The 26,356-nt window shown below is 33.5% G+C and overlaps 2 protein-coding genes across 4 annotated transcripts; one reads left to right on the forward strand and one right to left on the reverse strand.

Moving 5' to 3' along the window:
* Window positions 1–2,167: 2,167 nt before the first annotated feature.
* On the reverse strand, window positions 2,168–6,905 carry LOC130612906 (vesicle transport protein GOT1B-like). 2 transcript variants are annotated; one of them, XM_057434240.1, is made up of 5 exons: window positions 6,746–6,905; window positions 3,819–3,910; window positions 3,084–3,262; window positions 2,906–2,987; window positions 2,168–2,511 (listed from the first exon to the last, which is right to left on the reverse strand). In XM_057434240.1, the coding sequence occupies exons 1-5, from the start codon at window positions 6,768–6,770 to the stop codon at window positions 2,494–2,496; spliced, it is 396 nt and encodes a 131-aa protein (XP_057290223.1). In that variant the 5' UTR covers window positions 6,771–6,905; the 3' UTR covers window positions 2,168–2,493. The 2 variants fall into 2 exon arrangements, with proteins under 2 accessions (XP_057290223.1, XP_057290222.1); XM_057434239.1 differs by having other exon boundaries at window positions 2,168–2,605.
* Window positions 6,897–24,567, forward strand: LOC130612904 (mitochondrial-processing peptidase subunit alpha-like). Of its 2 annotated transcripts, none has more exons than XM_057434237.1 (11): window positions 6,897–7,227; window positions 15,467–15,546; window positions 15,625–15,707; window positions 16,016–16,118; window positions 17,373–17,465; window positions 17,641–17,904; window positions 18,530–18,832; window positions 18,948–19,013; window positions 22,059–22,147; window positions 22,811–22,866; window positions 23,551–24,567. In XM_057434237.1, the coding sequence occupies exons 1-11, from the start codon at window positions 6,924–6,926 to the stop codon at window positions 23,721–23,723; spliced, it is 1,614 nt and encodes a 537-aa protein (XP_057290220.1). In that variant the 5' UTR covers window positions 6,897–6,923; the 3' UTR covers window positions 23,724–24,567. The 2 variants fall into 2 exon arrangements, with proteins under 2 accessions (XP_057290220.1, XP_057290221.1); XM_057434238.1 differs by lacking the exon at window positions 6,897–7,227 and adding an exon at window positions 15,116–15,186.
* Window positions 24,568–26,356: the final 1,789 nt, after the last annotated feature.

Below are 26,356 nucleotides of genomic sequence, written 5' to 3' on the forward strand. Positions count from 1 at the left end.
GCAAGTAGTTTGAAAAAAAGAATAAAAAACAACGCTGCATAAAAGTGACATGCCACTAAATGGAGCAACCATATAGGTTTTTCTTCGAAATATCCAAACCCCTCAATTTTTAAACTCCCGTTTATTCGGTACTTTAGAGTAACTGCTCAAGCCGGTTTATTAAATTATTTCCCTGATATCGGAGGGGTGTATTTATCAGGAAAGTTGCCGAACTGACTATTTTCGGAAACCTTACAAAACAGTTTTAAAAAAAAGACCCTAAATATTTGTTTCTACATTCTGGTACCAAAGGCGCCCAACATGAAAAATGAATTTTTATGTTGCAGAGGATAAAAACTTGCTTAATAAGTCCTGCTTTTTCTTCTTTAATCTTAAAATTATCTGCAGGAAACAGCATTTTCAATGTTGCTTCTTTAAGCACATATCGAAAGTAAAGCTTTCGTAGTCAGATCGCTGCAAATTTTTGTCAAGGTGATTCTGTTTGTCCACTTCAGGAAATAACCAAAACAAACATTTGCAAAAAGTAATGTCCAGGATTAAGGTTATAAAGTTTGGTCTTCTACTTCTTGATAAGAATATTTCTTTACATTTTCACGTAAATTGAAATGCTTTAAATATTTTGAGACTGTTATGATTAGCACAGGGGAATGTTCATTTTTAATAATTGTTAGCTAGTCTCAAGTTTTCATTCTGTGCAGTTCAAGCATTTAAATACGACTACAATATTTTGGACAAAATATTGCACAAAGACATTTTTTTCGTTAAGCGTCGTACAGCCCTACGACAAACTGCAAAATCGCTGTTGCGCATGCTGGATGAGACGAACAGCGATTAATTGATGCAAGTCGCACTTCTTAGTGTGTCCACGAAATAATCAACGTCATGTGCAGAATTGGTAGAAAAGTTTTATGCTGATGTCCACCACAATTTGCATGTTATAAGAGTGACATAAGTTCACTCTGAAAATGGAGAAGAGAACTCTTCGAAATTAGGTAAATTGTATTAACAGATGATTCAGATTGTAGCTGGGTAATGCTGTTTACACAAGATAATTTTTGGAACTCGCTTGACTACTTCACTTAAGGCTGTGTAATAACAGAATGGATATCTAGGGCGTGTTTAGTCGATATTACCGTATTTTTCGGATGTATCGAATAGGTTTCTATAACCTAACTTGCAGCAGAAAACTCGATTTACACTTTCATGCAAGTCACAAGTCTTTTCTTTTTTGTGCCGCGAACCTTTAAAGACTTAGGATCTTACAGACAAAAATAAAAATGAGTCTTTTGATAGTATATGCTCATTTAAACACCTAAATCAAATCTGAAGGACTTAAATTTCGACGCAGTCCAAACTACAGGAGGACTCCCTTAACCGCTATATTTTTTAAACGAATTTGTTAGCTTGGTATAAACTTGTCGATACAGTTTAATTCATAGCATTTACGTGTACTTTGTAAACTTTTATTTCAAAAATACCGGAATTCGAATATGGAGGCGAATTTGAGAAATAGGGTAAGGGTGTGCAAAGCTTAAAAGCCAACTTATTTAAAACGTTGGCGCATATTTTTCTCAGGAATATTGGTTTACTTGTTATTTTAGTAGTGATTTGATTTGTCAATGTCTATATAACTTATAACTAGTGATATTAAACCTTTTTGTTAAACAAAAATAAAACAAAAATAAAAAGATAAGGTTTCCAGCTCACCGGGTAGGGAAAAAAGGCATCTGATTGGCCGCAAAATCATTTTTTAATAACCTGCAGGCCTTTCTGACACCTGTACACGCGGAAAATCAAATCTTTTTATTTTTGTCTTAGCGGCAATTAAATACACATTTAGCTGAAACATTTCTCCCGAAAAATGCTAGTGGCAAACACCCTTAATGCCAGACCAGCTGAAACAAAGCTTAAACTTTTCGCTTTGCGCATTTTAACGAAAAACACTGCAACAAAACAAACACATAATCAGAAAATAATGGTTTGCAATATAACAAGCGCAAAAACAGAAAGTAGAAAAGAAAAAAAAGAAAAGAAAATACCTTCTATAAAACTTAAATAAAAATATTTTCATATACATATATAGTAGACAATAAACGGCGAAACCTTATTAAGAATATATTTTCTATTCACACGGATGAAGGAAACACAGCAAGAGAACCAAAGAAGAAACAGCAAAACATATTTCTTAATTTAAACCAAACATAGGGAAATTTACCAACATTTAACCAAACAAAAATAAATATACGGAGAATTGAATAACTGATCATACTGAAATTACTTTGAAAGTGGTTTGTTATTTAAATGTTATTAACCAAGGCAATTTACAAAAATTCAATTTCCCCTCCCAAATTTCGCACATAAATAACACTTTAAAGACGGTCTGTTGTCTGTCTGACGGACGGAGAGTTTTAACTTCTTAAAAATCTTCACCAGGATTTTTTCTCCATAAACATACGCCCACACGAAAATTTGCTCTAATACGGAATGTCGATGTCATTCTTCTGGAAGCCACTAAAACGAATATTGCGATAAATTTGGGAAACGCATGCACACAGCTGAACGATTACACCATGCTATTCGGATCATTTGCCACATAATTAACTAACTACAAGAAAAAGAAAAGTAACTACACTACAGCCTTTCAAACAACGGAAAAATACTACCTCCCTGCATCAAGATTTTTTGTGTGTGTTTGTGTTGACAGGGCGGGCGTATTTTTGGGTGGAGTGTTTTAGATTATAAAATACAGAGTTTAATTTATGGAACTGGGATAAATAAAGTGTATATTGACATCAGTTTAGTTACACAGATATGGATCAATCTGTCTCTGTAATATGTCAGCTTTTATTGGAAAAGATGCCACAGGACCTATATAAAAAGTCAATCCATTATAAACAAAACTTACTTTACTAATTCCTGGCATCATTAAAATATTTCCTATCACTGGAACTCTCCGCAAAAAGTTGATAACAACTGGGAAGAAACCCCTAAAAACAAAAATATGGTACTCATTCATCAAGGTTTTATAACAGGACACTTCCAAATACACCAAAAGTTTTGAAAATAGCTCGAAGAAAACTTACTTAAATAACTGCACAAATCCATAAATTTCAATCACCATACCGATTACAGGCCATCCTAATAAAACTACGAGAATACCACCTAGAAAAAATGCACTACCACGCAGTTTGTCTTTTTGGAAGAAGAAACGAAAAGTTCTTTCCAAACCAATAACTAGAGCTAAACCAGATATAAACAATATCTATAAATAGAAAAAAAAATCACAATAATACAACAAGTCTTATTAGGTAACATAAATACTTATAAACAAAAGCTCGAGAGCAAGAATTTAGGCATTTACTAAAGCATACCCATATATAGGGATATTATCTGTATTTCAAAAATTTATTGCACATATAAAACAAGAAGCAAAACTGAAATCTACACACAAAAACTGACAAAATAGCCATAAGCATATACCCTAACAGAACAAATTGTCGTAATTATTTAATTTCGCGATTTTGTGAATCCAAACTTTGCAATTTTTTGGATTTTACAACAATCTTATTTCACGAACGGATAGTTTCAGTAATTTCTTTTATGAATGGCAAGACATATGTTTATTGTTTTTATTACAAGTTTGGAACTATTAATCAAATAGTTTTGAAAAAATACATATTGTGAGAATTTATGCTCGCGAATGGGGAAAGCGGCAATAACTTAAGTATTTCACTGAAAGCCAAAAAATTGAGAAATCGAAACTCAATTCTCGCAAGAATTTATTCAATTTTTAAATACAATCATAATAATGTACCTACATTTCCTATCGCTAATAAGCCTCTATCAAAAAAGAGCATCATACCAAGGAATAAAAATACCAGGCCAAACCCTGTGACACCAATACCAATTTCTAAAATTAAATACATAAAAAACTATACAGATATATCCAATAGACTTCAATTCAATGTGCCACACCCAATTTATCTTTACAAGATGGGGTCAAAAATCACACACATTTGATTAACTATACTATTCCAAATAAGGAACAATTGGTTAACACTTGCTCCTTTTGCATAAAACTCTGGGTAAAAATTATGGAAATAGTGCAATGGACAAAAATAAAAGTAGATTTTCGTGTTTTATTACATATACACACATATACTAATGGGCTCTTGTATATAGCATTTTGAAAAAAATAGCATAAAAAGGAAACACACACTTTGCTGTTTACTTTCGCTATATCTAGCTTCTGTCATTTTATCATGGTTCAAGGTGAAGTTAGCTATAGAACTATTCTGACCCAACTTAGAACACGGTCTTAAGGCGAGACGGACCATCTTTGGACACGGTGGCCCATCTTTTGACATGCTGCCCTGTCAATTGACGGGCCAGGACCAACTTCCAACATGGCGTTAAAAGATGTTTGCATACTTCAAGACCTTGTATTTAACGTAAACTAACTTCAATAAAGTAAAAAAAATGAACTGCTGCAACCTTTACAGAGGTATTGTTGTATATGGCTAGCTAAGATTAAATCGAGTTATGCATTTCAAGATTTTTGTTGGTAGCAAAAACAACACTACTTGGCAACTCTTGTTGCAAGACTATATCTGCAAATGCATTTTAAAAAGCAGTTAGAGACTTTCTTGTTGAATGATTGGATTGGTGTGTGCATAATGACTAGCTAAATAATTATGACTCAGATATCAAAATATAACATTTAGCTCAGTGTAATTTCTTATTATATATATTCACAGGTAGCTACAGTATATATTGTTGTTTAAGCTATTTTGCTATGTTTAATTTTCAATATAATCTTTGATGGAATTATTGCAACTTGACCTATTACGTAACTTGAGAGTGAAAATCGTTTCTGGGGCATTCATGATTGAAATATTTTGTTATACATTCAAGAAACAGAAAGTTTATGACTATGATTTAAAGAAATATTATAAGTTAATTTATATTTTATGTGGTCAGTATCACCAGTTTCGAGCAGAGTCCTTAAGCTTTCATTTGAGCTACAGAAATCTTTTTCGAAATTCTTGCCCAACTGGACAAGAGCATTCTGTGAGGATCAAACCCACAACCACTTGGAAATGAGTTGTTCCGTACGAAATTGACCCGTTGTACGAGGTTGGTCATTTTTCGCACTTGTACGAAGATGGGCAATTTTGTACGAAGATGGGCATTACAATTGCTGTACAAAAATCATGCAACGAATAATTTAGTTTAGAAATGAATATCTAAGCATTGCTAACTACATTCAGTAAACATTATAATATCTTAAATATTCTCTGAACGTTAATTTTTGACCATTATTATCTAACGATTGTACCAACTTCGTACAACCTAAATAACTGTGTACAAGGTTGGGCAACGTCATTGCTCCCACTTAAAAATTGATTCTTTTTATCCATACTAACTTCGTACGACTTCAAATACTATATACGAGGTTGGGCCTACTTAACTTCTTTTAATTTATTTGAATTTCTCTGATTCGAACCAACTTCATACAACTGAGATAACTTTGTACGACGTTGGGCCTCCATCACTTCTTCTACTTAGGTTGAATTTTTTTTAACAATACCAACTTCGTACAACTTAAATAACTGTGTACGAGGCTGGGCCTACTTCACTTCTTCTACTTAAGTTGAATTTTTTTAACAATACTAACTTTGTACAATTTGGAATTTTTTTCTGCAAAGTTTTCGTTTCATAGCACGTGGAACGTTGTCTATTCTTCCACATAAAGAATCCATCATTGTTTTATAAGTTTGTTCGGGTATTATTACGGAATTCCGTTTAGTCATTCCTAAAAATTTTCTTCCATGTACCTCTTTTCAGTCTTCATTGTGCTGAACATAAAAACACGCGTTAAAAGTTTTAATGTAAATTTAAAAATGTGCGTTCGAAAAAGTACTCGAAAAGGTCGATATTTACCTACCTTTTCCTATCGTAATAACTTAAAAGGTTAGAAAAAATAATATATTGAAAGTTTTTGCGTTCTTCTCCGTTCTCACTCAATTATTAACAAAACCATGCTTACAAAAACAGTTTCGTACGAGCCACGCAAAGGCACTGGAGACAAGGGTGATTTACAGTTTTTTTGCACGAAAATTCAATATAGCATAAAATTCAAAAGTCACTACCATAAAAACCAAGAAAAGCCTAATAGGTCCTGGGGACGAGGTTGATGAGATCCAGACAGGAGTCTAACCTGCTCGCCTCATTAGTATTTTTTCAAATAGGCATCTAGATCGTAAAACGAATGTATTCTTTTTGAAAACAAAATAAAAGAAAAGAAGATATTTTAAAAAAGTTATTATTTTATTATAAAAGTTTTATATTTTGACGATATTCGCCGCTGTACGAAGATGGTCAGTTTTGTACGAGGATGGTTACTCTCAGTGCTACGGCAAAAAAGCCCAACTTCGTACAGTGAATGACATCGTACGGAACAGAGTCTTACGCTCTCTACTGACTGTGCTACTAATATTTGTGAGTGTTTGTTCAATTTTTAAGGAAAAAAATTATGACATTGTATCTGTGTACCGGGACATTTAAAATTAAAAAAAATATTATGATAATTAGTTTCATTATTTCAGTGGAAAAACTACAATTTCCCCCCCAAAAGGGCGAGATTGTAGTTAACTAAAGTTGCTCCTAGCCGGCATAACTAGCTAGCTATAGTTAGCTCATGCTTGCAATAAAAAAATTTAAGATATGCCATCGCTATACATACTTTGGTAATCATTTATAGGCAACATTTTAGTGGTACAGATAGCTACTTTCTTTGCTTGTTTTTGTTTGTCCTTTTTTATTTTCTCCTTGCCACGTTCATACCATCATGGACACAGTCTTAAGTTAAATAGATAAGTTTTGCTTAGTGCGCATTCAGCAAAATATTAATTTACGGAATCATGGCGGCTAGAGCTGCAGGAGCTTTACGTCGATCACGCTCCTATTTTTGTAATTTAGCTCCGTTTCGTATTGACTCAAGAAAAGGAGCATTGAATGCTTTAAATTTTAAAAGGTTTTATTGTGATAAAGTGTTACCACCATTAACTACCCCATTAGATGTCGCTAAAAATGATTTTACCAATGCTGGCCAAGTAATAATTCCTGCACGTGGTGGTGGTCGTGGTGAGGTGAAAATTACAACTTTATCTAATGGCCTAAAAGTCGCATCAGAGGACAGCTTTGGTCAGTTCTGTACGATAGGAGGTAAAATTATTAAAGTAGCGTGTTATGTCGATATCTTTCTAGCTAACTGCTACTTATGTAGCTATAGCTAGCCTATATTGCTGCTAATAAAATCAAAACGCAACAATGTCACTCTCAATGTGGAATCTTTCCCTGAGTGGTTAAGTCAGCACTACCACAGTTGTTCACTAAATGTTTGCATGAAATCAAAGCTTAAAATATTTTGTCCTGATATCAAAAAAATTGTGCTATGCTGTTTTTCACTTCACCACAGTGGTGATAGTGTGTAGCTAATAGACCTGAACAATGCCCGAAGAAGAAAAGAAAAACAGACACTAATGATTCAAAAAACTATAAAAATTAAAATAAACTTACTATGTGGTAGCAAAGTTCTTAAAAGAACTGTTTTTGATAGTTTAAAATAAGATTTACTTGATAAATAACTTATATATAAACTTTATAACTCCTTTATCTTCAGGCGCCTTCTTCCAACTATCGTCCACATGGTATTATTACAAGGAATTGCATTTTAGGAATGTTCCGGGCGAGTTCGGGAGAGTGAGGGCGGTTTCCGGGCGACAACCACCAATTTAATTCGAAAAGTCGCCAAACTTGCCCTTATATATGCGGGCGTTTGCGGCTTATCGGCACCCTCTTTGTAGCTAATCAGCTAGTAATACACCTCTTTTTCAACATAGTTTAAGTTTTTTGGTCATTTCCTGAATTAAATAAGGAATAAAACAGTGAATTTAATATGGCTTGGCCATGGGCATAATGAATATTTCTTAATTTCTGAAGAAACAATTATTCCTAGTGTTTAGCTACCATCCTAATTATTGCTATGAATCGCACGCCTTAATAATTCTGCGCATGCGGTGAGCGTGCGATCTTAAAAATTTAAAATTTCAAGAAGCAAAAGTAAAAACAAAATTCCTTTACCCCCTTTATTTTGCTTTTTTTCTTAGTTTTGATAATTTCAGAAACCTATTGCAGACATGAAAACAAAGATTTTCATGTGCGATTAATCGCACGCCTAAACAAATATACGCGCATAGGCGAGGAGTGCACATGCAATGGCATGCCTCGTACGAAATGGTCTGGACCTACAGAACTGTTGTGACTTTTTACATTATTGTTTTGATAATTTTCAAAGCAACCTACCGCAACTTTTTAACATCATACATGCCCGTTTTGGTAGTTTTCAAATGAACCATGAAGACATTTTAGTGTGGCGATAGTTAATTTCGAACACAACAAAAAAGTTTGTCTTGTTAGCATTAATTTTAAAAATCCTTATGTGAGTCTTTTGGACTTGCGTCATGCTGACTTTACAAGTTACTCAAATTTAGATTGCTATAACGCAACAGTCCTAGTCTTTTGAGGTGCACGATCACACCTCCGCACGCTCCTGCAACAATGGAGCAGCGTCATCATTAGGTTGTATATCGCAGAAGTCGCCGGTGGCATGGTTCGAAAATGCTTGTCACTGGCACAGCTTAACATGAAGCAAAACTGTACAGGAGACTTAATTGTTAAAGTCTTCACAGAACATCTCTTCTCACAAAACCAAGGGCAGGGCTGACTTATTGGCTGCTGTGTTGTGTGGCAGACAGAACTTCTGGACTTCTTTTTAATAAGATATACAATTTTTTCGATTATTATTACTAAACATATTTGATTTCTCTTTCCCCTTTTAAAAAGATTTTTAAACTTTATTCAACATGTTATTTCTTTGGTATTACATCACGAGAACATTCGTCCGAAAGCTGTATTATGGTACAGGACACCTAACCTCTCCCATGTTCTGGTTATATTTGACTTGCATGGGTGCGCACTCTTCTGGCAGCATTCTCTGTGATGATGAAGGTCGGACTGACTTGTGGCATGGTTCCAAATGGTCTTCCGTCTTTCGTTCGAGTCTCAGTGTAATGCACCAGCCAAGCATAAGAGTGTCAGCATAAAGGAAAGGGGCCGACTTTAATGTTCTCTATACTCTACGTTCTTCATAATAACGCCAACCGTTTTTGCCGACGCAACTACGGTATCTTCATATTTTACGTCGGCAATTATGTCGGCAGTGCCGAATGCTTACGCTGATTTTAAGGGCTGTCATTGATATATACGAAGTTTTGATACGAATTATACGAATTACGTACGGAAATTTTGAGACGGTCCTTTAATAAAGATGCAAATACATTTAATTACTCAGTAGGCCTACAGTACAGTCCAGATGTAAGCGTACGCGTACGCTCAACTTGCAAAAATAATTGCTTTCATTAAAAAAAAACAATAGGATAGAGAGTTCCTTTCAAATTGCGCGAAAATAATTGCTTCGTGTTAAGAACAAAAGCATAGCAAGAAACATTGTTTAAAAACAATACTCTGCGCGAGAAAAAATTAAACGCGAAGGCCATTGAATTTTATTTTTTTTAACAAAACGAAACTAATTATAGTAACGCGATTTTAATCTGATATATTTAAAAAACACAAGCTCTTTTAAAAAACAAGAAATGCAATGATCTGAATATTTTAAAAAAACTAATGCTACTTTTAAAACTTTTAGTAATATTTCTTTATCGTCGAAATATATTTTTTAACATGCGAAACTTTTAAAAGTTCTTTTTATAAAAAGCAACGTTTAGCAACGCAAACGGGAAAACCCTACGTTCGGGACTTTTCCCTTCGCGATAAGATTTCGAAAACAAATTAAATTTTAATACCGAAGAAAGAAAAAATCTAAAAATATAACTTTTGACGTTTTATAGTATCACCTACATTTTATTGTTAAAAACATTATCTTTGTTTTTTTTCAGCGCAACAGCTCTATCTCTAAAAAGATTTAAACAATGCATCTCGCTGTCTATTTAGTTTTCGCGCAAATCTTTTATTTTATAAAACTATCAAACAATGGATCACCATGTCACATTGATAGAGTTGATAACATTTTAAATACTTAAAACACTATCTAACGAAGCTTTCCTATCGCCGTTCTTCGTTCTTTAACTTTCTAAAAAATCATTTCTATCACCGCTCTTCGTTATTAAACTTTTAAAATGTGATATAACGAATCTTTTCTATCGCCGTTTTTCGTTTATAACTTTTAAAATGCGATCTAAAAAAAACATTTCTATCGCCGTTTTCCGTTTTAAAACTTTAAAAATGCGATCTAAAAAAAAACATTTCTATCACCGTTTTCCGTTTTTTAAACTTTTAAAATGCGATCTAAAAAAACATTTCTATCGCTGTTTTTCGTTTTTAAACTTTTAAAATGCGATCTAAAAAACATTTCTATCGCCGTTTTTCGTTTTTATACTTTTAAAATGCGATCTAAAAAAACATTTCTATCGCCGTTTTTAGTTTTTAAACTTTAAAAATGCGATCTAAAAAACATTTCTATCGCCGTTTTTCGTTTTTAAACTTTTAAAATGCGATCTAAAAAAACATTTCTATCGCCGTTTTTCGTTTTTAAAGTTTTAAAATGCAATCTAAAAAAACATTTCTATTAAAATTAAAGTTTCAATCTTTGTTAAAATATAATAATTTCTATCTCTTAAAAGCTTTATTTAACCCGCGCAACCAACAATGCCTTCTCGCTAGTTTATTTAGTTTCCACGCAAAATATTTGTTTAATAAAAATTTTAAACAATGGCTCTTCGTGTCACATTGATAGAGTTGATAACATTTGCAATTATGCTATTGGGAATAGTTATGTTAACACTATTTAACAATAGTTACGCGCAGTTATAATAAGCTATTTTTTCTTCGATAATCTTTTGTTTATTACGCGCAAGTTAATGACTTATAAGACTCGCAAGATAATTAATAAGAACAAAAGACAAACAACTACCGCCTCCGAGAAAAAGGTGTGAAACTTGAGCGACGCGTACGCTTACATCTGGACTGTACTGTACCAGACGACCACACTTTTCATACGCACCTCAAATTATGAAAACTGAATAATCACTCTCCTCAATTAAGGCAAGACGCACCTACGACAGTCGAGGTGAGTGAAGTATCACTCGGCTGCTAAAATTCATATGACCAGGACTGACACAATGAATATGTAATAAACAATGTATTTATATCATGCACTTAAAATATATTTTTATTTAAGAAGAATATCCCTTAACAGTCTTTTTCAGGAATATTTGAGTAGGTGTGCGATGATTCGCATGTGTAAATCAAGTAACGTGTGCGATGTAAAACGCACGTGCAAAGGATGTTACGCATGCGATACGGGCTCGAAGGTTAATCTTTGTTGTGCATTCATTTTGCAGTAGAAAAGTCGGGGACGTTTTGAATCGTGAACTCCAAACACGATGATCGAACGTCTACGCATAGCAACTCTCTCAATCTTAACATCCTTTTCTGCATGTCCAAAAATAGTATGCATGATTATACTGTCATTTTCATAAATTTATTGTTTATTTTGCAAATAGTCATCACAAGCAAATAGGCAAAAGGATACTTCGTTTTCAAAATAAAAAAAATATTTATCCACATGGCTTAAATAAAACTTCAAAATTCATTCAGAAAGTTTAGCTACATTTTAACAAAATTTATACAGAAAAAAAAATACACCGCACATGGGTTTCATTTTTGAAATTGTTTAAATAAAAATAACACTTGCGGCATAAAGAAAAAATCAATTAAATTCGAACCTGCTAAGGTCTCCAATTGTTTTATCAAACGAAGAAATTATCTACAATTAAATCCATGATAAAATGTCTGTTCCGCCTGTAAGTGCAGCTTTCTAGACTTGCATTATTCGTGCTCCGTCGGCATTCACCTCCACATTTGTTAAGAACCGACTGGATTTCTTATGTAAGACCTGTTTACCAACTACGAAGGGGCCAGGCAAGAGAGATTTATGTCTACGTAGTTCTTTTAACTAATTCAGGAGTCGGTGAATTGGCTAGGATGATCAGGTTGGCTATGAATAGGCTTGCTCGTGGGTTAAAAAGACCAAGACTATTCAATAATTAAAAATGTCCGGCCAAGACGGAAATCTCTGGCACGTTTTGTACAACGAATTTTTGAGACAAGCTACAGACATGTCCAAGCAAAGTGGAAATGTGGCCGACATTTTGTCTGACGAGTCTTCAAAAAAATTTTTGAGGGCTGCCATCGCACGCGACAAAATGGATTTTATAGGTTGATTTTGAAAACTCAATATTTATTTTTCAGGCGTGCGATTAATCACACGCTTGAAACTATTTAGGCGTGTCCCAAGGCGTGCGCCTACGATCGCACGCCTCTCCTGAAAAAGACTGCCTTAAAATAAACAATAAACTTGTTTCTAAATTTATTTTTATATTTTTAATTGCGTTTATGAACTCTATTGACTCTGCACTGAAAGTATTCTCAAATGTCTTGTGTAGGTTATTGTTTGAAGAATAAGTTTTCCTTATCTATTCATCTTTTAGCAATGTAATTATTTTCTCTGAAAAACAATGGTCTATTATAAAATTAATTATGCATGTAAATTGCGTATATGCAGTAGCTTACAATCAGACTGTACTGTAGTTGGCAGGTTTTTCTGACTGAATTGTAACTGAATTTCACTTCTTAATTCATAACAGTTTACTTCGTTTTGTCAATTCTTAATAAGAGAAATGTAAAAAAAAAAAAGATTTAATTAAAAAGTAGTTAATTGAAATTGTCCCCTTTACTATTATAAGCACAATTATAAGGCTTTGATTAATTGTTTATGCCTTATAGAGTTAAGAGTTAAATTAAGTGTCTCCATTCCAGTGCTGCTATTATTTATACAGAAGTAAAATTTTTCCTTTGTGAGCAAGAACATTAGCAGAGGCTAGCCAGAAAAATTTAACCTTAGTCGAACCATTGACCCGCAGGGTCAACATCGCACCACAGGTGCAATAATAACCAAATGGGGTTTTGGGGGCCGTTGTGAGCCCCCAACCAACGCCTTTTTACGCCCTTTAAGCACTGAAACGCCACAAAACTGACTCTCTGACATACGCGATAGACGTTAAGTATTGATTGAATTGATCGAAAAAGGGGAATAAATGACAACATAAAATACATTAAAATCTTTGTCATCAAGGGTGTAATCAAACCAGCAATAAGACAACACAACACCATCATAATGTTTTTTATAGATTGAAGGTTATTAAAGGAACAATTAAAATGTTCATTCTTCTTTCTTCATATTTAGCACCAAAATAAAGTTTTCTGCAGATTGGAGGTCATTAAAAAATAACCAAATCAAAATCTTCTTTCTTCATAAATATAATAAAAAATTCAAAAATATAATGAAATGGAACCATGGACAAAATGCCTTCATACAAATCATTGAAAACCCTTGTATTAATAATACGTTCCACACATCATGTTACAAACATTAAAATTATGGGCATAGTTGGGATTATTAGTTAAGTAAAGAACATTCTTGCGTAAAATTTTAACCTACTTTTGGAAAATTTGTAAAAATATGTTACGTTTGATTCGATTCATCATGTTTCAGAAATAATGTACAAAGCATGAATTACAGACAACTAAATTTAAGCAATAGAAGAACAAGGATATGTATAAAGTTAATCTGTTTTGCTTTAAAATGTTAGCATGACAACTGCTAATTTTAACAGATATATTGCCAGCATCGTCACAACATTAACCTTATCAATTCTGTATATATATCAAGAGAAAGTTCATAAGGTTTTTAAAATGACCTTTGAAAAAGACAAACCTGAGAGCCTTCACTACAATGAATAAACCTTAAGACGTCCTCTCGCAAGTTACAATGGGAAGAATAATCGTGATCACTGAGGTGTGGAGCTTGTCGTAGTGAGTGCCTACATTATATTTCCCAATACCGTTAATAAAACCGGAAGGGAATGAATCTACCAAGGTTCTGCAGATAAAACTTGTTTAGGTTTAATAGGTTTCGATTTAGATATCCCTTTGACGAAAAAGATTTTAAGTTAAAGGTTTGCTTTTTAGAAATGGAAGAAGTCTTGTCATTAGTGCTAGAAGTACCACATTGATTAACTAATGTTTGGGCTAATGCAAAAGGAACAACTTTGAGATGATACACACGTTTCCTTTTTCTTTTCTTTTGCTTTGTTATCATAACGTATGACAACCTAGCTTACAATATTGAGCAGAACGCTTTAACGTAGCTTTACTCAAACTTAAAGAAACTGATGGGATTAGGTTAAATTGCCCAGAATGTTTGTCATTATCGCAAAATAAAATAGATAATGGTTGTAAATTTTTATTTGAAGGCAGATGAGGAAAAATCTTCTGATTTAAAACCGTTTTGAATCATAGCTGACCACAATCAGGATAAGAAGTTAAAATATTTCTCTTAAATAAACTGTTATAAAGGCTTATAAGAATAGCTTTATTCTGTATAGCTACAAGATCTGCTGTCTACACAGAGTTACAGAAGATGGTGAATAGCTAGCTAACTGAAAACTTGAAAGTGCTTTCTACACAGGAAAACAAATCTGAAGATTTGCATACAGATACAAAAATTGGATGGTTCGAGTATAGAGAATTTTCATGAGCTCTATGCAAGTTATAAAGCTATCCATCGTTTGACAGCAACATCATACTTTCTTCATCTTCACAACTACGCTAGCCTTGTTTTTTTGTTTGACTTTCTTGAGTATGTTCTAAAGCCATATATGGAGCAAATTTTTAACCTCTCTGCGAAATCTACTAGCCAATAGAATGCGTCCAAAATGACCATAAATGGAAGACACAAGACCGTACATAGGCATAATTTTGCAGGTAATCCTGTGAAAAAGACTATCTGCGAAACAAAGTGGAGATTCAACACCTCAGCCTGCAAAACAAAGTGAATACTGCGAAAACGATGTGCATAGCGCGAAGCGCGAAGCTTGTGTGCGCCGCCCGGGAAAAGATTTGTGCTGGATGCACAATTGGTGCGCCCATCAATGTGTTCGCGGTGGCGGTGGAAAAAACGACGTGTTGAAATGAAAAAAGTAGGTCAGTTGATCGCAGAGCCTGACTTACGCTGGCTATGCCCTGCATTAGTGCACAGGTCGATTTTATTTCAAGAAATTTTGGTGCTACTTACTTGAACGCATCATGCTTTTGATGTTTCAATAGAGAGCGGTTTTATAAAAAATTTATTTCGAAAGAAGAAAGATTGTTTTTCTTAAGACTTTTCAATGTAATGACTTTGCACACTTTTAAGAACAAGTGGAAATCAACTTCTTTTGCTTAACTTGTTTCAATTTTTTAACTTATTTTGGTTCTACTTTAGCATTAATTGATGCCGGTTCACGATATGAAGTGGATTATCCAAGTGGAGTAAGTCATATGCTGGAAAAAATGGCATTTCAGGTATTGTGAAAAGCATTGTAGATATTAGTTCGTGCTTCTGTTTTAAAATCCTTTTAATGTGTAGATACCTTCTTCTAGAGTACAGACAACTTTGCAAGTCATGATGAAATAGTGCATAAAATGGAAAGCCTTGGTGGACATGTCGATTGTCAGTCATTTAAGTAAGTAGTTTAAGGCTTTGCATCTACACCATGTTCATACGTTAATAACCCTTTTAGGCATTCAAACCTGTTTGAAAACGCAAAGTCACAATGTAATTTTTGTCCCAATTACTTAACTTTATTTCATGCAGAATTTTGATGGAGATTTTAAAATTGTGATGAAATAAACATGAAATTGCACAATTCAAAAGTTGTTGATTCCAATGATGGACCGACGAATGTTGATCTAACGTTGTCTATAGTGTAAATGGATTTCAGGAAAAACAATAAAATATAACTATTTTCTTATAAATATAAATTGTTTGTAGGGATTGCATAATTTATGCTGCATCAGCATTTAAATATAATACTGGAGAAGTAATTGATGTCCTTTGTGACTCTATATGGCGAGCAAACATGACGGAAGATGAGGTAAAAATTGAGCATCAGTCAAACTTTTGCTATGATTTCTTTCTGTTTTATGTAAAGTACCCACATCATCATCATCATCATCATTCTCGGCTTAACGTCCGTTTTCCATGCTAGCATGGGTTGGACGGGGTATATTAATGACCCTCTTCCAATCTGATCTAGACTGTGTTAGATCTAAACTCAACTTCCTCTCTATCAAGTCTGTCCTTATAACCTCCTGCCAAGTCTTTCTCGGTCTGCCTCTGGGCTTTGCCCCAGGAACTATCAAGTCTCTACACTTTCTTACCCAATTATCCTCCTCCATTCTTTCCAAGTGCCCCAGCCAATTCAATCTTCTTATCTGGATTATCTGGATAACATCTTTAATTCTACAGAGACTTAGCCTGCTTCTTAGCTCATCTGAACTCTTTTTGTCTCTCAGACTGGCATTACACATCCACCTAACCATTCTCATATCATTCCTTTCTAAACGGTCAAGATCTTCCTGCTTCACTGCCCATGTCTCACTACCGTACAACATAACACTTCTTACACAGGCCTCATACAACCTACCTTTTACCTCAATTGACAGGACTCTGCTAGTCAATAAAGGAAGTAACTCTCTAAACTTTTTCCAAGCAGAACCTATCCTGCAAGTAACACACATATTTGTATATTTAAATTTGTCTAACTAATTTTGTTGTATCAGCACCTTCTTTAATAAGACTAACGTAACTATTCAAAATAAAATTATATCACACTTTAAACCGTCATAAAAAAGTCATCCTTGTTTGCAGGAACATCACTTTACAGGAATTGAAACTGCCAGCATATCCATATTCACGTTTTTGCTGTTTACACTTGTCTTGTACGTAGGAGTTTATCCCCCACCATTAAAGTTGTTTTTCTATATCAACCCATATTGTTTTTAAATTTTGATTGCATAATACAGTCTACAGTGCTAGAAACTTCGTGGACCATGTATGGTATGTGTCATGCATTCACGAACCTTCTTACTTATATTGTGCATTGTTATTAAATAAACATGAAGCACTTAGCAAGAATATTTAAAAAATGGTAGATCCTGCCTGCTGTGATCTCAACAAGGCATATCCCTTAAATTTTTAGGATTAAAATATTTAAGTGATTTTTATGAAAGTTACCAAAAAATGACATTAGCGATTGCAAACTTAATACAAATGCAAAATAAATTTTCTTGCATTTACCTTTTTAGGCTATTTAGATTCTAGCTATTAAGAGTTTTTGCTCTTTTAGATTGAGGAGCAAAAAATGACGATTGGGTTTGAACTGGAATCGCTAGATTACAGACCTGACTTTGAACCACAACTCACAGATCTTATTCATGCTGTACGTTTTGTGTTATTATTGACTGTAAAATCCTCATCCTAATTGAAATTGTATGTCTTAACGATAAAAAAGTTAAAACAAAATGCCAGTATAAAAATGTATGTCATTAATATTTTTACCAACTAATTTTAATAAAACCTGACAAAATTAAACTTTTGCTTTGTTAATTTTTTAGGCTGCTTTTAATGGAAATAGCCTTGGTATGCCAAAATATTGCCCTCCAGAAAACATATCTGTTCTGAATTCAAACATATTAAAACATTACTTGCAGAGATATTATACACCAAATAGAATAACAATTGCAGGCGTGAATGTCGACCACAATGAACTTGTGAAACACTGTAACATGCAATTTGTTGATAAACAACCAAGTTGGCTGTCACAGGCACATGTTGAACCAGATTGCTCGATTGCACAGTACACAGGAGGTTTTGTGAAGGTATGCATTGCTTTCGCAAATTTTATATTTTAAAAACCAGGTAATCAACATTTTTTCTTGGACAGGTAATTTTTTTAATTTTGTAAGAAGCCAGGAACATGGGAGAACATGGTTAACCTTTGATTTTGTCTAAATGTTGCTTTTACCTTTTAATTTCCTCTGTATAAACCCTTATGTCTTTCAGTTCTGGTTAGTCTTAACTAATGCTTGCTGTGTGATAAACTAGCTATCATTGAATGTATTACTACAGATAATGATCAGCAATGAATGTAATTACTTCTTCAGAAAAAGCCAAGAAATCCAGAAATTTTAGGTCTTGTGAAAGAGAAATCACTAACCTTGGTATTGTATTTGCATGTGAAAATTTTCCCGTTTTTTTTTTTCAATAGACTAGTGCAATGTTACCGAAACATTTTTAAATACCTTTTAAATAGTTTTCCTTGTATCTTGTGGTCATTAGTTTACTGCAGTAAATTTGTGTTTGCAAACATCCTAAATTTCAAGCTTTCAAGTATATGAGCTGGCATGGGCTTGATAAGGAACAATATTTATATATGTAGACTAAAAATTTCACTAAAGTCTCACTGGATATAAAATTATGACATAATAATTAATTTGTTGCTAGGAACATCGGAAAGAACCACGTTTGCAGCCAGGCATTACACAATTTCCTGAGCTCGTTCATATAGCGGTTGGATTTGAAAGTGCTAAATACACAGATCCGGACATGTTCAGTTTTGCTGTTTTAAATATGCTTCTTGGTGGAGGAGGGTCGTTTTCGGCTGGTGGGCCTGGCAAAGGAATGTATTCTCGCCTATATACGAATGTTTTGAACAGGCGACACTGGATGTACTCCTCCACTGCATATAACTTTTCCTATGCTGACTCAGGATTGTTTTGTATTCAATCTAGCGCTCCACCAAACGAGGTATGTTTATCACCCAACCTGAACAAAAACGTGTAAAATATATTAATTTCTATGTATAAGTCAACCTAAAGAGCTCAAATATTTTTCCTATAAAAAAAAATCTTTCTACTTATAGGCTGATGCTGTGGTGAAAGTGATCACGAAAGAATTTATGAACCTGGTGACGGAACCCTTCCATGAGGTAAATAACATTTTGACCGTCTGTTTTGACACATTGAATTCAAAATTTAATTGGTGTCAATCTTGAAACGTTCCATGGGAAAATGACTGGAGTTACTTATTGTAAATACATGTTACACAATATAAACTAATTAAAGTTTAAAAAAATCATTATTTTTATTGCTTTGGTAGAGAGGGTCAGAGGATTTACCACTTTAATGTTTATGGATGACCGTAAACTGTTCAGAAGATATGGGGAACAATTAGAAGCATGAGAGGGTGTTCGATGGACATCGGGATGGAGTTTGAGATTCAAGGTTGTCGAGACTACAAATGAAAATATTGTAATTTTAAACGAAGAAATGGTGAAATAGGTAGCAAGAACTGGTACAACACAAGTATTTGGGAGTGTTGTAATGTGCTGACATTCTTAAAAAGGATATGAAAATGAAGGTTAAGAAGGGATATTTAAGAAGAGTGAAGCTGATTGCCAAGTCTAGGTTGTGCACAGGAAATTTGATTAGTATTGTAATAAGGTTGTACTTGAAGGGGCAAATGGCGGTAGTGGTCTGATTAGTGTGTTTAAAAATGTGTGACGGGAACAAAGTATGGATTGTGTGAGTATGTAAGTAAAAAAGATGGGCGGTCAAGGATTTAGCAAGGGGAAACATTGTTGAAATACAAGAAGTATGGGTTGAAAGAAGAGTTGCATGGTAATATCAGAGATATTAAGAAGCTACTGAAGACTGGTCATGGAGGTAAAGTACAGAAGCTTCTGTATTTTCTGACAAGAACAGTCACGGGGGAAGATTTGTATGTTGAATGAGTGGCAAATAGTCTGAATCTTAAGTCGTTTTCTTTTCTTTTTAAAACCGTTCCACTGCACTGTCTTTATTGAATTTAATGCGTTTCTGTACTCTGGAGGCTCTAATTATTTAAAAAATTTCTTTTCACGAAGAAATTGACCCGTAATTGCCCAAATGCGGTCTTGGTCGACTATGTTAAAACATATTGGAGAAAAAAGTAGCAGAGAGGGAGGAAAAAGTAGTACTGGTGGTTTTTAAATGACTAATGAGATATATGAAACAGTTTAGAATGCCAGACGTAATAGAATGGATCCAAACATCTGCTAGTATTGGCACTATCATCATCCTCCAAAAAGTACTCAGTCAGAATTAAATTCTAAAAATAATCAATCTCTATAGCCTCGGGTTCGATGCTGGGATTAAGTGTAACTTGTGACCAAAAGTTGTTGTTTATTTTGTCACAGTAATATTTTACTGATTATGTAATCGAAGGGCGGTTATATAATACCGAAGCTAATTAATTTTTAGTCGTATAAATGAGAAGATTTGGCGTAATTATGTTTAAAATTTCAAATTCCAGCACTTGCTACTGTAGTACAAGACAGATCTTCTAATATTGGTCCTAGAGAGACTTCTCCAATTGCACGTTTGCATACTTACTTAACTTTTCATTGCATTTTTTATTTAGATATCCGATTTTCTGTTAGTGATTTCTCTATCACGTTGCATCATAAATCCGACAATATTTTAAAACTTCGTCATCAATCATTCTACTTGTATATGTTGGTACCATTTTTCTGACACATCATTTAATACATTCTACACGAATTCTAATACAGATTTAAACAATTCTTGTCGTGACGTCACTTGTACTCCTGTGCCAACATATTGCACGCGTATTTTTGCATATGGCTCCAGTATTTATGCTTGTTTAGGGGCAGCACAAATCAAATTCTTTATCTCCGTCTCAAAAGTCCCCTATGCTTAGAAATGCCGAATTATATGAATTTTTTTCCTTAGTATCAAGTATAAACATGGACATGCTATTTTTTACATAATTCCTCTATTTTTTCTTTTTAATTATCGCTTTGCAAACCTGCTTGTCTTATCTAACTGTTTCGTCTCCTTCTGTGTCTAAATTTAAAAATACATGACTATGCAGACACAGCCCATGAGTTTATCGCTGCATATTTTTTTTCAATTCATTGGAATTTAAAGAGTAGCGTAACTCTTTTCAAGCCGCAAAACTTTTTACTTATTAACCAGCATGGTTAAGAGATCCACAATTGCTGACATTAGATAGTAATTTTGCACGCTATTTTTAGCCCTTGAAGAGAGAATAATCAATACCTACATCTACTGCGAAATTTATTTCTGTCGAAAAAAAATACGATTTTTTTTCGACTCGCAAAAGTTTCTTTTAGTAAATTTTCTTTAACACAATCAAGTTTTATTACCCCAAGCATCTGGATCACACATTTCTCTTTTCAATTGGTAACGTAATCTCTTTCATATCCAATCAATCCCGGTCTTAATGAAAACCACACTGTTTAAACCAGCCACGTTTGCGAAACATTTTTAAATCGTCCATAAAAAGCAAAGACCTATTTCTGGACATTTTTCTCACATTGATATCCCTTACACCTTTTTATAGGTAACATATTTCTGGGATTCAACCTGAATGTTTCGTAATTTGAAAGGAGATGTTCTACAAGCTTGTAGAATTACATCCCGTTTTACACTCTTAAATTTCTTTTTATCAAAATCTCTGTCAAAATGTGTATCAATTCATTGTTTCAATTTTTTCAATATGTTGTGAGGTGTTGAAAGTACCTGTAAAGAAACTTTGCTTTTTTTATAAGACGTTTAATAATTTCTCCCAACACAATCGTAAGTGGAAAATGAAAAAGGACAAAAGAGAGGTGTCTCATAAAATATACCTTGTAATTAACTCTTGAGAGCAGAATTGATAACCAATCATCAGAATTACAGGCCCGGCGGAGCAATTTTGAAAGTGGAGGGGCTAAATTATTTAGTATTTTTACGGGAGGCCTGACCATGGCTGAGGCCGACGGGCGAAGAAAATTTTTAAACTTTCGCCCCCCTAGATTGGCTAAAACATTCGAAAACCTTTGCATGAGATTATATATAGAAATATAGAAACACCATATTTTATGTAAGATATATTTTAAAGATAATGCAGGATTGGATTGTTTAGGATTAGTTTAAATTGTTTAGATTTTTTTCATTTTTATTTTAAGATCGAAGTTGCCCGAGCAAAGAAGCAAGCACAGTCCATGTTAATGATGAATTTAGAATCCAGAATCGTACGTTTCGAAGATATTGGGAGGTGGGGAATTTCGTTGTCGTTGTTTTTATCCCTCAAACATTTCTTGGATTTCTCAGTAAAACACAGACCCGTAGTCTTAATCTTCTAATTTTTATTCTTTAACAAAGAATTTTGTTTTTTCTTTTTATTGCGGTAAATTTTAAAAAGAATTTAAAAGAATTTAGCTCTCTATATAAGTCACTCTGTTTTTAATATTTTGTTCTTAATTTTTTTTATCTTTTATAAAAAAGTTTGTTTCACTTTTAATGTTTTAAAAAAGTGCAGATCGTATTTTTATGTTCACTAAGAAAGATTTTGTCGCTCTTATAATCCCAGATAATGCAACAACAATTAATTTTATTCACAGCTTCGTGCGCAGGCTTTTTTAATGTTTTTGTCAATGTTAGCAACAGCGATATAAATTTTTCTAGCGTCATAGGTTTGTATTTATTTATTTTTTAATTGTAAATTGTAAGTAAAGCAAGCTCACTTTAAATGTTAAATTTAGGCCAGAACGCCTTGATAGATTATTCTGAAAAACGTCTCATGAACCTTTTTCGCTTGGTGTTGATTTATATTGTCTTTATTGTTAAAGCCTCTGCGCTTGTTGTTGTCGTTGTTGTTGTTTTTTGTTTTTAATTTTACATGCCTTTAATTTTTAATCTTTGTTTTTTTTTAATTTAGGCAAGTTCTTGGGCTAGGATTTCGACATAGTCCGCAAAACTTGTATGATTCGTTAGGTAGGTACTTATTTAGACAGAACCAACGTAATCACGTAATCGTAATAATTTCAAAAAATTTTAAATTGAACATTTTGAAAAAATCAGGAAAAAATAAATTAAATCTCGGCCCTTGGATATTACTTTTTTTTCTCATTAATTTTTTTTTTATTAAAATAACAGGTATGCCGGTTTAAGCATTTTGCTTACGTAATACATTTATTGAAAAAAATCGATGAGGAACGAAATAATTTTCACACATTCGTGCAAACACGTTATTGCGCAAAATATTATACAAACATTACGCGCAAATAGCTACACGCGAAAATTAATATGTGCGAAAGTATAATTGTACATTTTACAAAGAATAGAAACGCATCTATATTTTGTTTAACACCCAGAAGTTTGTTTCCTATTATTATTTGTGAGGGAATTTAAACTTCACGCCAAAAATCTATCAAAAGGTGAACCACAAGTTAACCCAAAAATTTCTTCACCCTCCAGTGCTTTTGAGCTGACTTTATTCAATAAATTAAACAAACGTATTGAAAGTAAACAGATAAAATTTTGTTTTTTCATTTAAAAAACCAGGGTCTCGATTCTTGCAGAGTATCGGGTTCTGGGGATTACCTAGGGTTTCCGATCTCACTTTCTCATACGTTTTTTTTTTTAATTTTAAAATTATAACCTTTATTTTATTTTTAGAAAGTGTAACTGCAGATGATTTAAGACGGGTTTCTGAAAAGATGCTTAGCACTAAACCTGCAGTAGCAGCGATTGGTAACTTGACTCACTTACCATCATACAAAGAAGTGGAAAAGAACTTGACAAAATCAAATGCGAGTTTCGGAAGATATTTGTTTGGTTCTATGAAGTAAACCGTGAAGTGCTCGGAAGATAAATTTAGAATGTGCTATTTTTACTTCAACCGATCGCGTTTGGTTCTTTTCGTGAATCCGTTTTGGTAAAACAAATGACATTTTAAACAAAAGGGGAACACTTTGGAAAACTTTGCCGTAAATAAATTTACGTGCAGCGGTTGAAATAGAAACAAAATGGATACATCTTTTCGTTACTCCTCAATTATTTTCTAAGTTAAGAATAAGTTCCCGTGAATGTTAAAAATAATCAGAAAGGGATGAGCATGTGGTATGCTAAGCTATGCCCCAAAAATTGTGGTGGAGCGCTTACAGCGACGTGTCCTTTTCGGGCGGAATGTCAAAATAAATTTACAACATCGGCCTAAATACAAAACACACGATATCATATCTTAACCATAGCTAAAATGTTAACAACTTTAGAAAGTTCTAAATCAATAGTGAGAAAAATAATTGCGTGTCATTTTTTGCGAGAATTTATTTTCACGAATTTAGAAACCTCGGATTTTTCGCAGGAATTAAATTTCGTAACTCGCAAAATATTCTTCCCGCAAAAATTTCTTCCCTTGAGGTAGCTAACATTGGCTAAAAACGTATCCAAGATGTGAGTAACAAAAATGTTTGTAACATATTTTCATATTAATATTAACATAGTTTCTAAGTTAAATATAGATCACCAAGACACTTCAATAGTTTGAGTTATCAGGATAAAAATAGCTCGAGTTAATAGTGACAGCTTTGTTTAAGTAAAACAAGAATATATATAATCTTGATGATGGCAAAGTTTGGCAGTGCATTGTACTTTTTTGCTAGCTTTTTTAAATAAATATATAATTTCACAAAATTTATATAAATTTTTGGTGGGAAGTATTTTTGGATAGGGATCAGCAAAAATGATTGGCTGATGGAGTGATTTCAATGGGAAAGTATTAGTCAAAGTTTGAGGACAATTTAAAAAATGTTCGTGCTGGAAGGTTAAGTTCTTAGAGGTGTGACCTATCGGGATTTTTTCAGATAGAAGATCCTGATTGCTGTGTTGTACTAAGCATTTTCTGTAGACCTTTAAGATCAGAATATTTGAAGATATTTACAATTCCTTCCAGTACCTCAAATACCGGATAACTCGAACTTTCTTTATCTCAAACCATTTTTTTGGCCCCTTGAACATTCGTTAACTCGACCCATTTTTTTTTTTCCCTTTGAGGCTAATTTCGTAAAACTCAATCTTTTTGCTCGGGAAAAAGAAAATGAAAGACCAGATAAATGGAGGTTTGTGTTACCGGGAGTTAACTGTATTTGGATTAGCGGATTTAAAGCAAAAAATCTTCAAACACCTGCCTGCCTTTTTAACATGACGCATGGTAAAATCACAACGGTTGTCGTGTTTTCTTTTCAGCAAACTTTAAAGCGTCGTTCTGCGTTACAAATTTGTTTGTAGAAGTTTAACCTTAACCCAACCTTATTCCCAGGGCATATTTCCTTGTTAATGTAATTGATAACGGCTTTGGGGACGAGGGTGCCGTAACCTTTCGACTCAACTTCTTCCAGAAAATACACCCTTATGAAACATTTTTTTTTTTGATAAATTTAATGAACATATAATATAAAAAACTTTAAAACTTAGAAATATTCTAATAATTACAAGCATTGTTTTCCATTCAAAACTCAATATATACCTTTTGCCAAAACAAAATATAATTTTTACGTTGGTTAAAGTTTTCGTCACCTTTGAAAATATTTTTGCTATGCATTCTTAAAATTTATTTCGGTGATGCATGAAAATAAACTTTTAAAGAAATTCTCCGTCTCAGCCTTAATTCTCCGTCACTGAGGACCGTCTTTGTTTGGGCCAAAAAGGTACAAATATTGAACAAAATTGAAACACTGAAGAAACTAAAAAGTCAAAAATATTGTTTTCCTATTTAAATCGATAAATAACGTTTGTGGATTTTGTACTCGCCTTGGGCTTTCGCGCGCTTCGTTTTCTAACTTCTATTTTCCGGTTATTCATAAAGTGGTGGTTAGGAAAAATACAACAAACTACACGAACTTTACATGAAATAAAGTAGATGAAAAATCCTGCATCTAAAGCAGGAAATGAAATATTGAAAGATACCAATAAATGTAAAAAAAGCTACAGTGTTAATGAGCAAAAATAAAGATTATTTGGCGGCTATGTCATATTGGCGAGCGAACTGTCAAGGTTGTGGGCTATAAAAGAAAATAAAAAAATATACACTATGCATAACAGTAGTCGGCTCGAAGAGCGATAAAGCTTCTTTCTATAACGTACCCAAGTAAACCACCATTATCGTGTCCGAAGAACATTTTTCACGTTGCTTAATTACAGTACACTCGCGTTATGTGAGACCCTGGATAAGTGGGACTTATTAACCGGAACCGGATTTCTCGAGGGCACTTATACTTTGAACTTCCTTAATAAATTAAACCAGAAAAACTTCATTTAAATAGGACCTCGGATAAGTGGGACCTACTTAGGGCATACTTTGTATATTTTTCATCTACGTGTGCGCGATTTAGTACAAAATAGAACCTATGTGGCGCCATCCATTCCGACCCGCGCCTAAATCATTTCTTGACCGAACTTTCAGAATTTCCAAGTTAGTTTTAAA

This window comes from Hydractinia symbiolongicarpus, chromosome 10 (genome assembly GCF_029227915.1).
Source record: "Hydractinia symbiolongicarpus strain clone_291-10 chromosome 10, HSymV2.1, whole genome shotgun sequence".
NCBI classification, from domain to species: Eukaryota; Metazoa; Cnidaria; class Hydrozoa; order Anthoathecata; family Hydractiniidae; genus Hydractinia; species Hydractinia symbiolongicarpus.

What these genes read in the sequence shown, in the direction of transcription:
- LOC130612904 (XM_057434237.1), top strand. Translation starts at nt 6,924, where the DNA reads ATGGCGGCTAGAGCTGCAGGAGCTTTACGTCGATCACGCTCCTATTTT. An exon ending in TGGAAAAAATGGCATTTCAG is followed by an intron (nt 15,547 to 15,624) that starts GTATTGTGAAAA and finishes ACCTTCTTCTAG; the next exon opens with AGTACAGACAACTTTGCAAG. An exon ending in AAACTTGTATGATTCGTTAG is followed by an intron (nt 22,867 to 23,550) that starts GTAGGTACTTAT and finishes TTTTATTTTTAG; the next exon opens with AAAGTGTAACTGCAGATGAT.
- LOC130612906 (XM_057434239.1), bottom strand. Translation starts at nt 6,770, where the DNA reads ATGTTGCCTATAAATGATTACCAAA. An exon ending in GCCTATAAATGATTACCAAA is followed by an intron (nt 3,911 to 6,745) that starts GTATGTATAGCG and finishes ATTTAATTTTAG; the next exon opens with AAATTGGTATTGGTGTCACA. An exon ending in GGATTTGTGCAGTTATTTAA is followed by an intron (nt 2,988 to 3,083) that starts GTAAGTTTTCTT and finishes TTTTGTTTTTAG; the next exon opens with GGGTTTCTTCCCAGTTGTTA.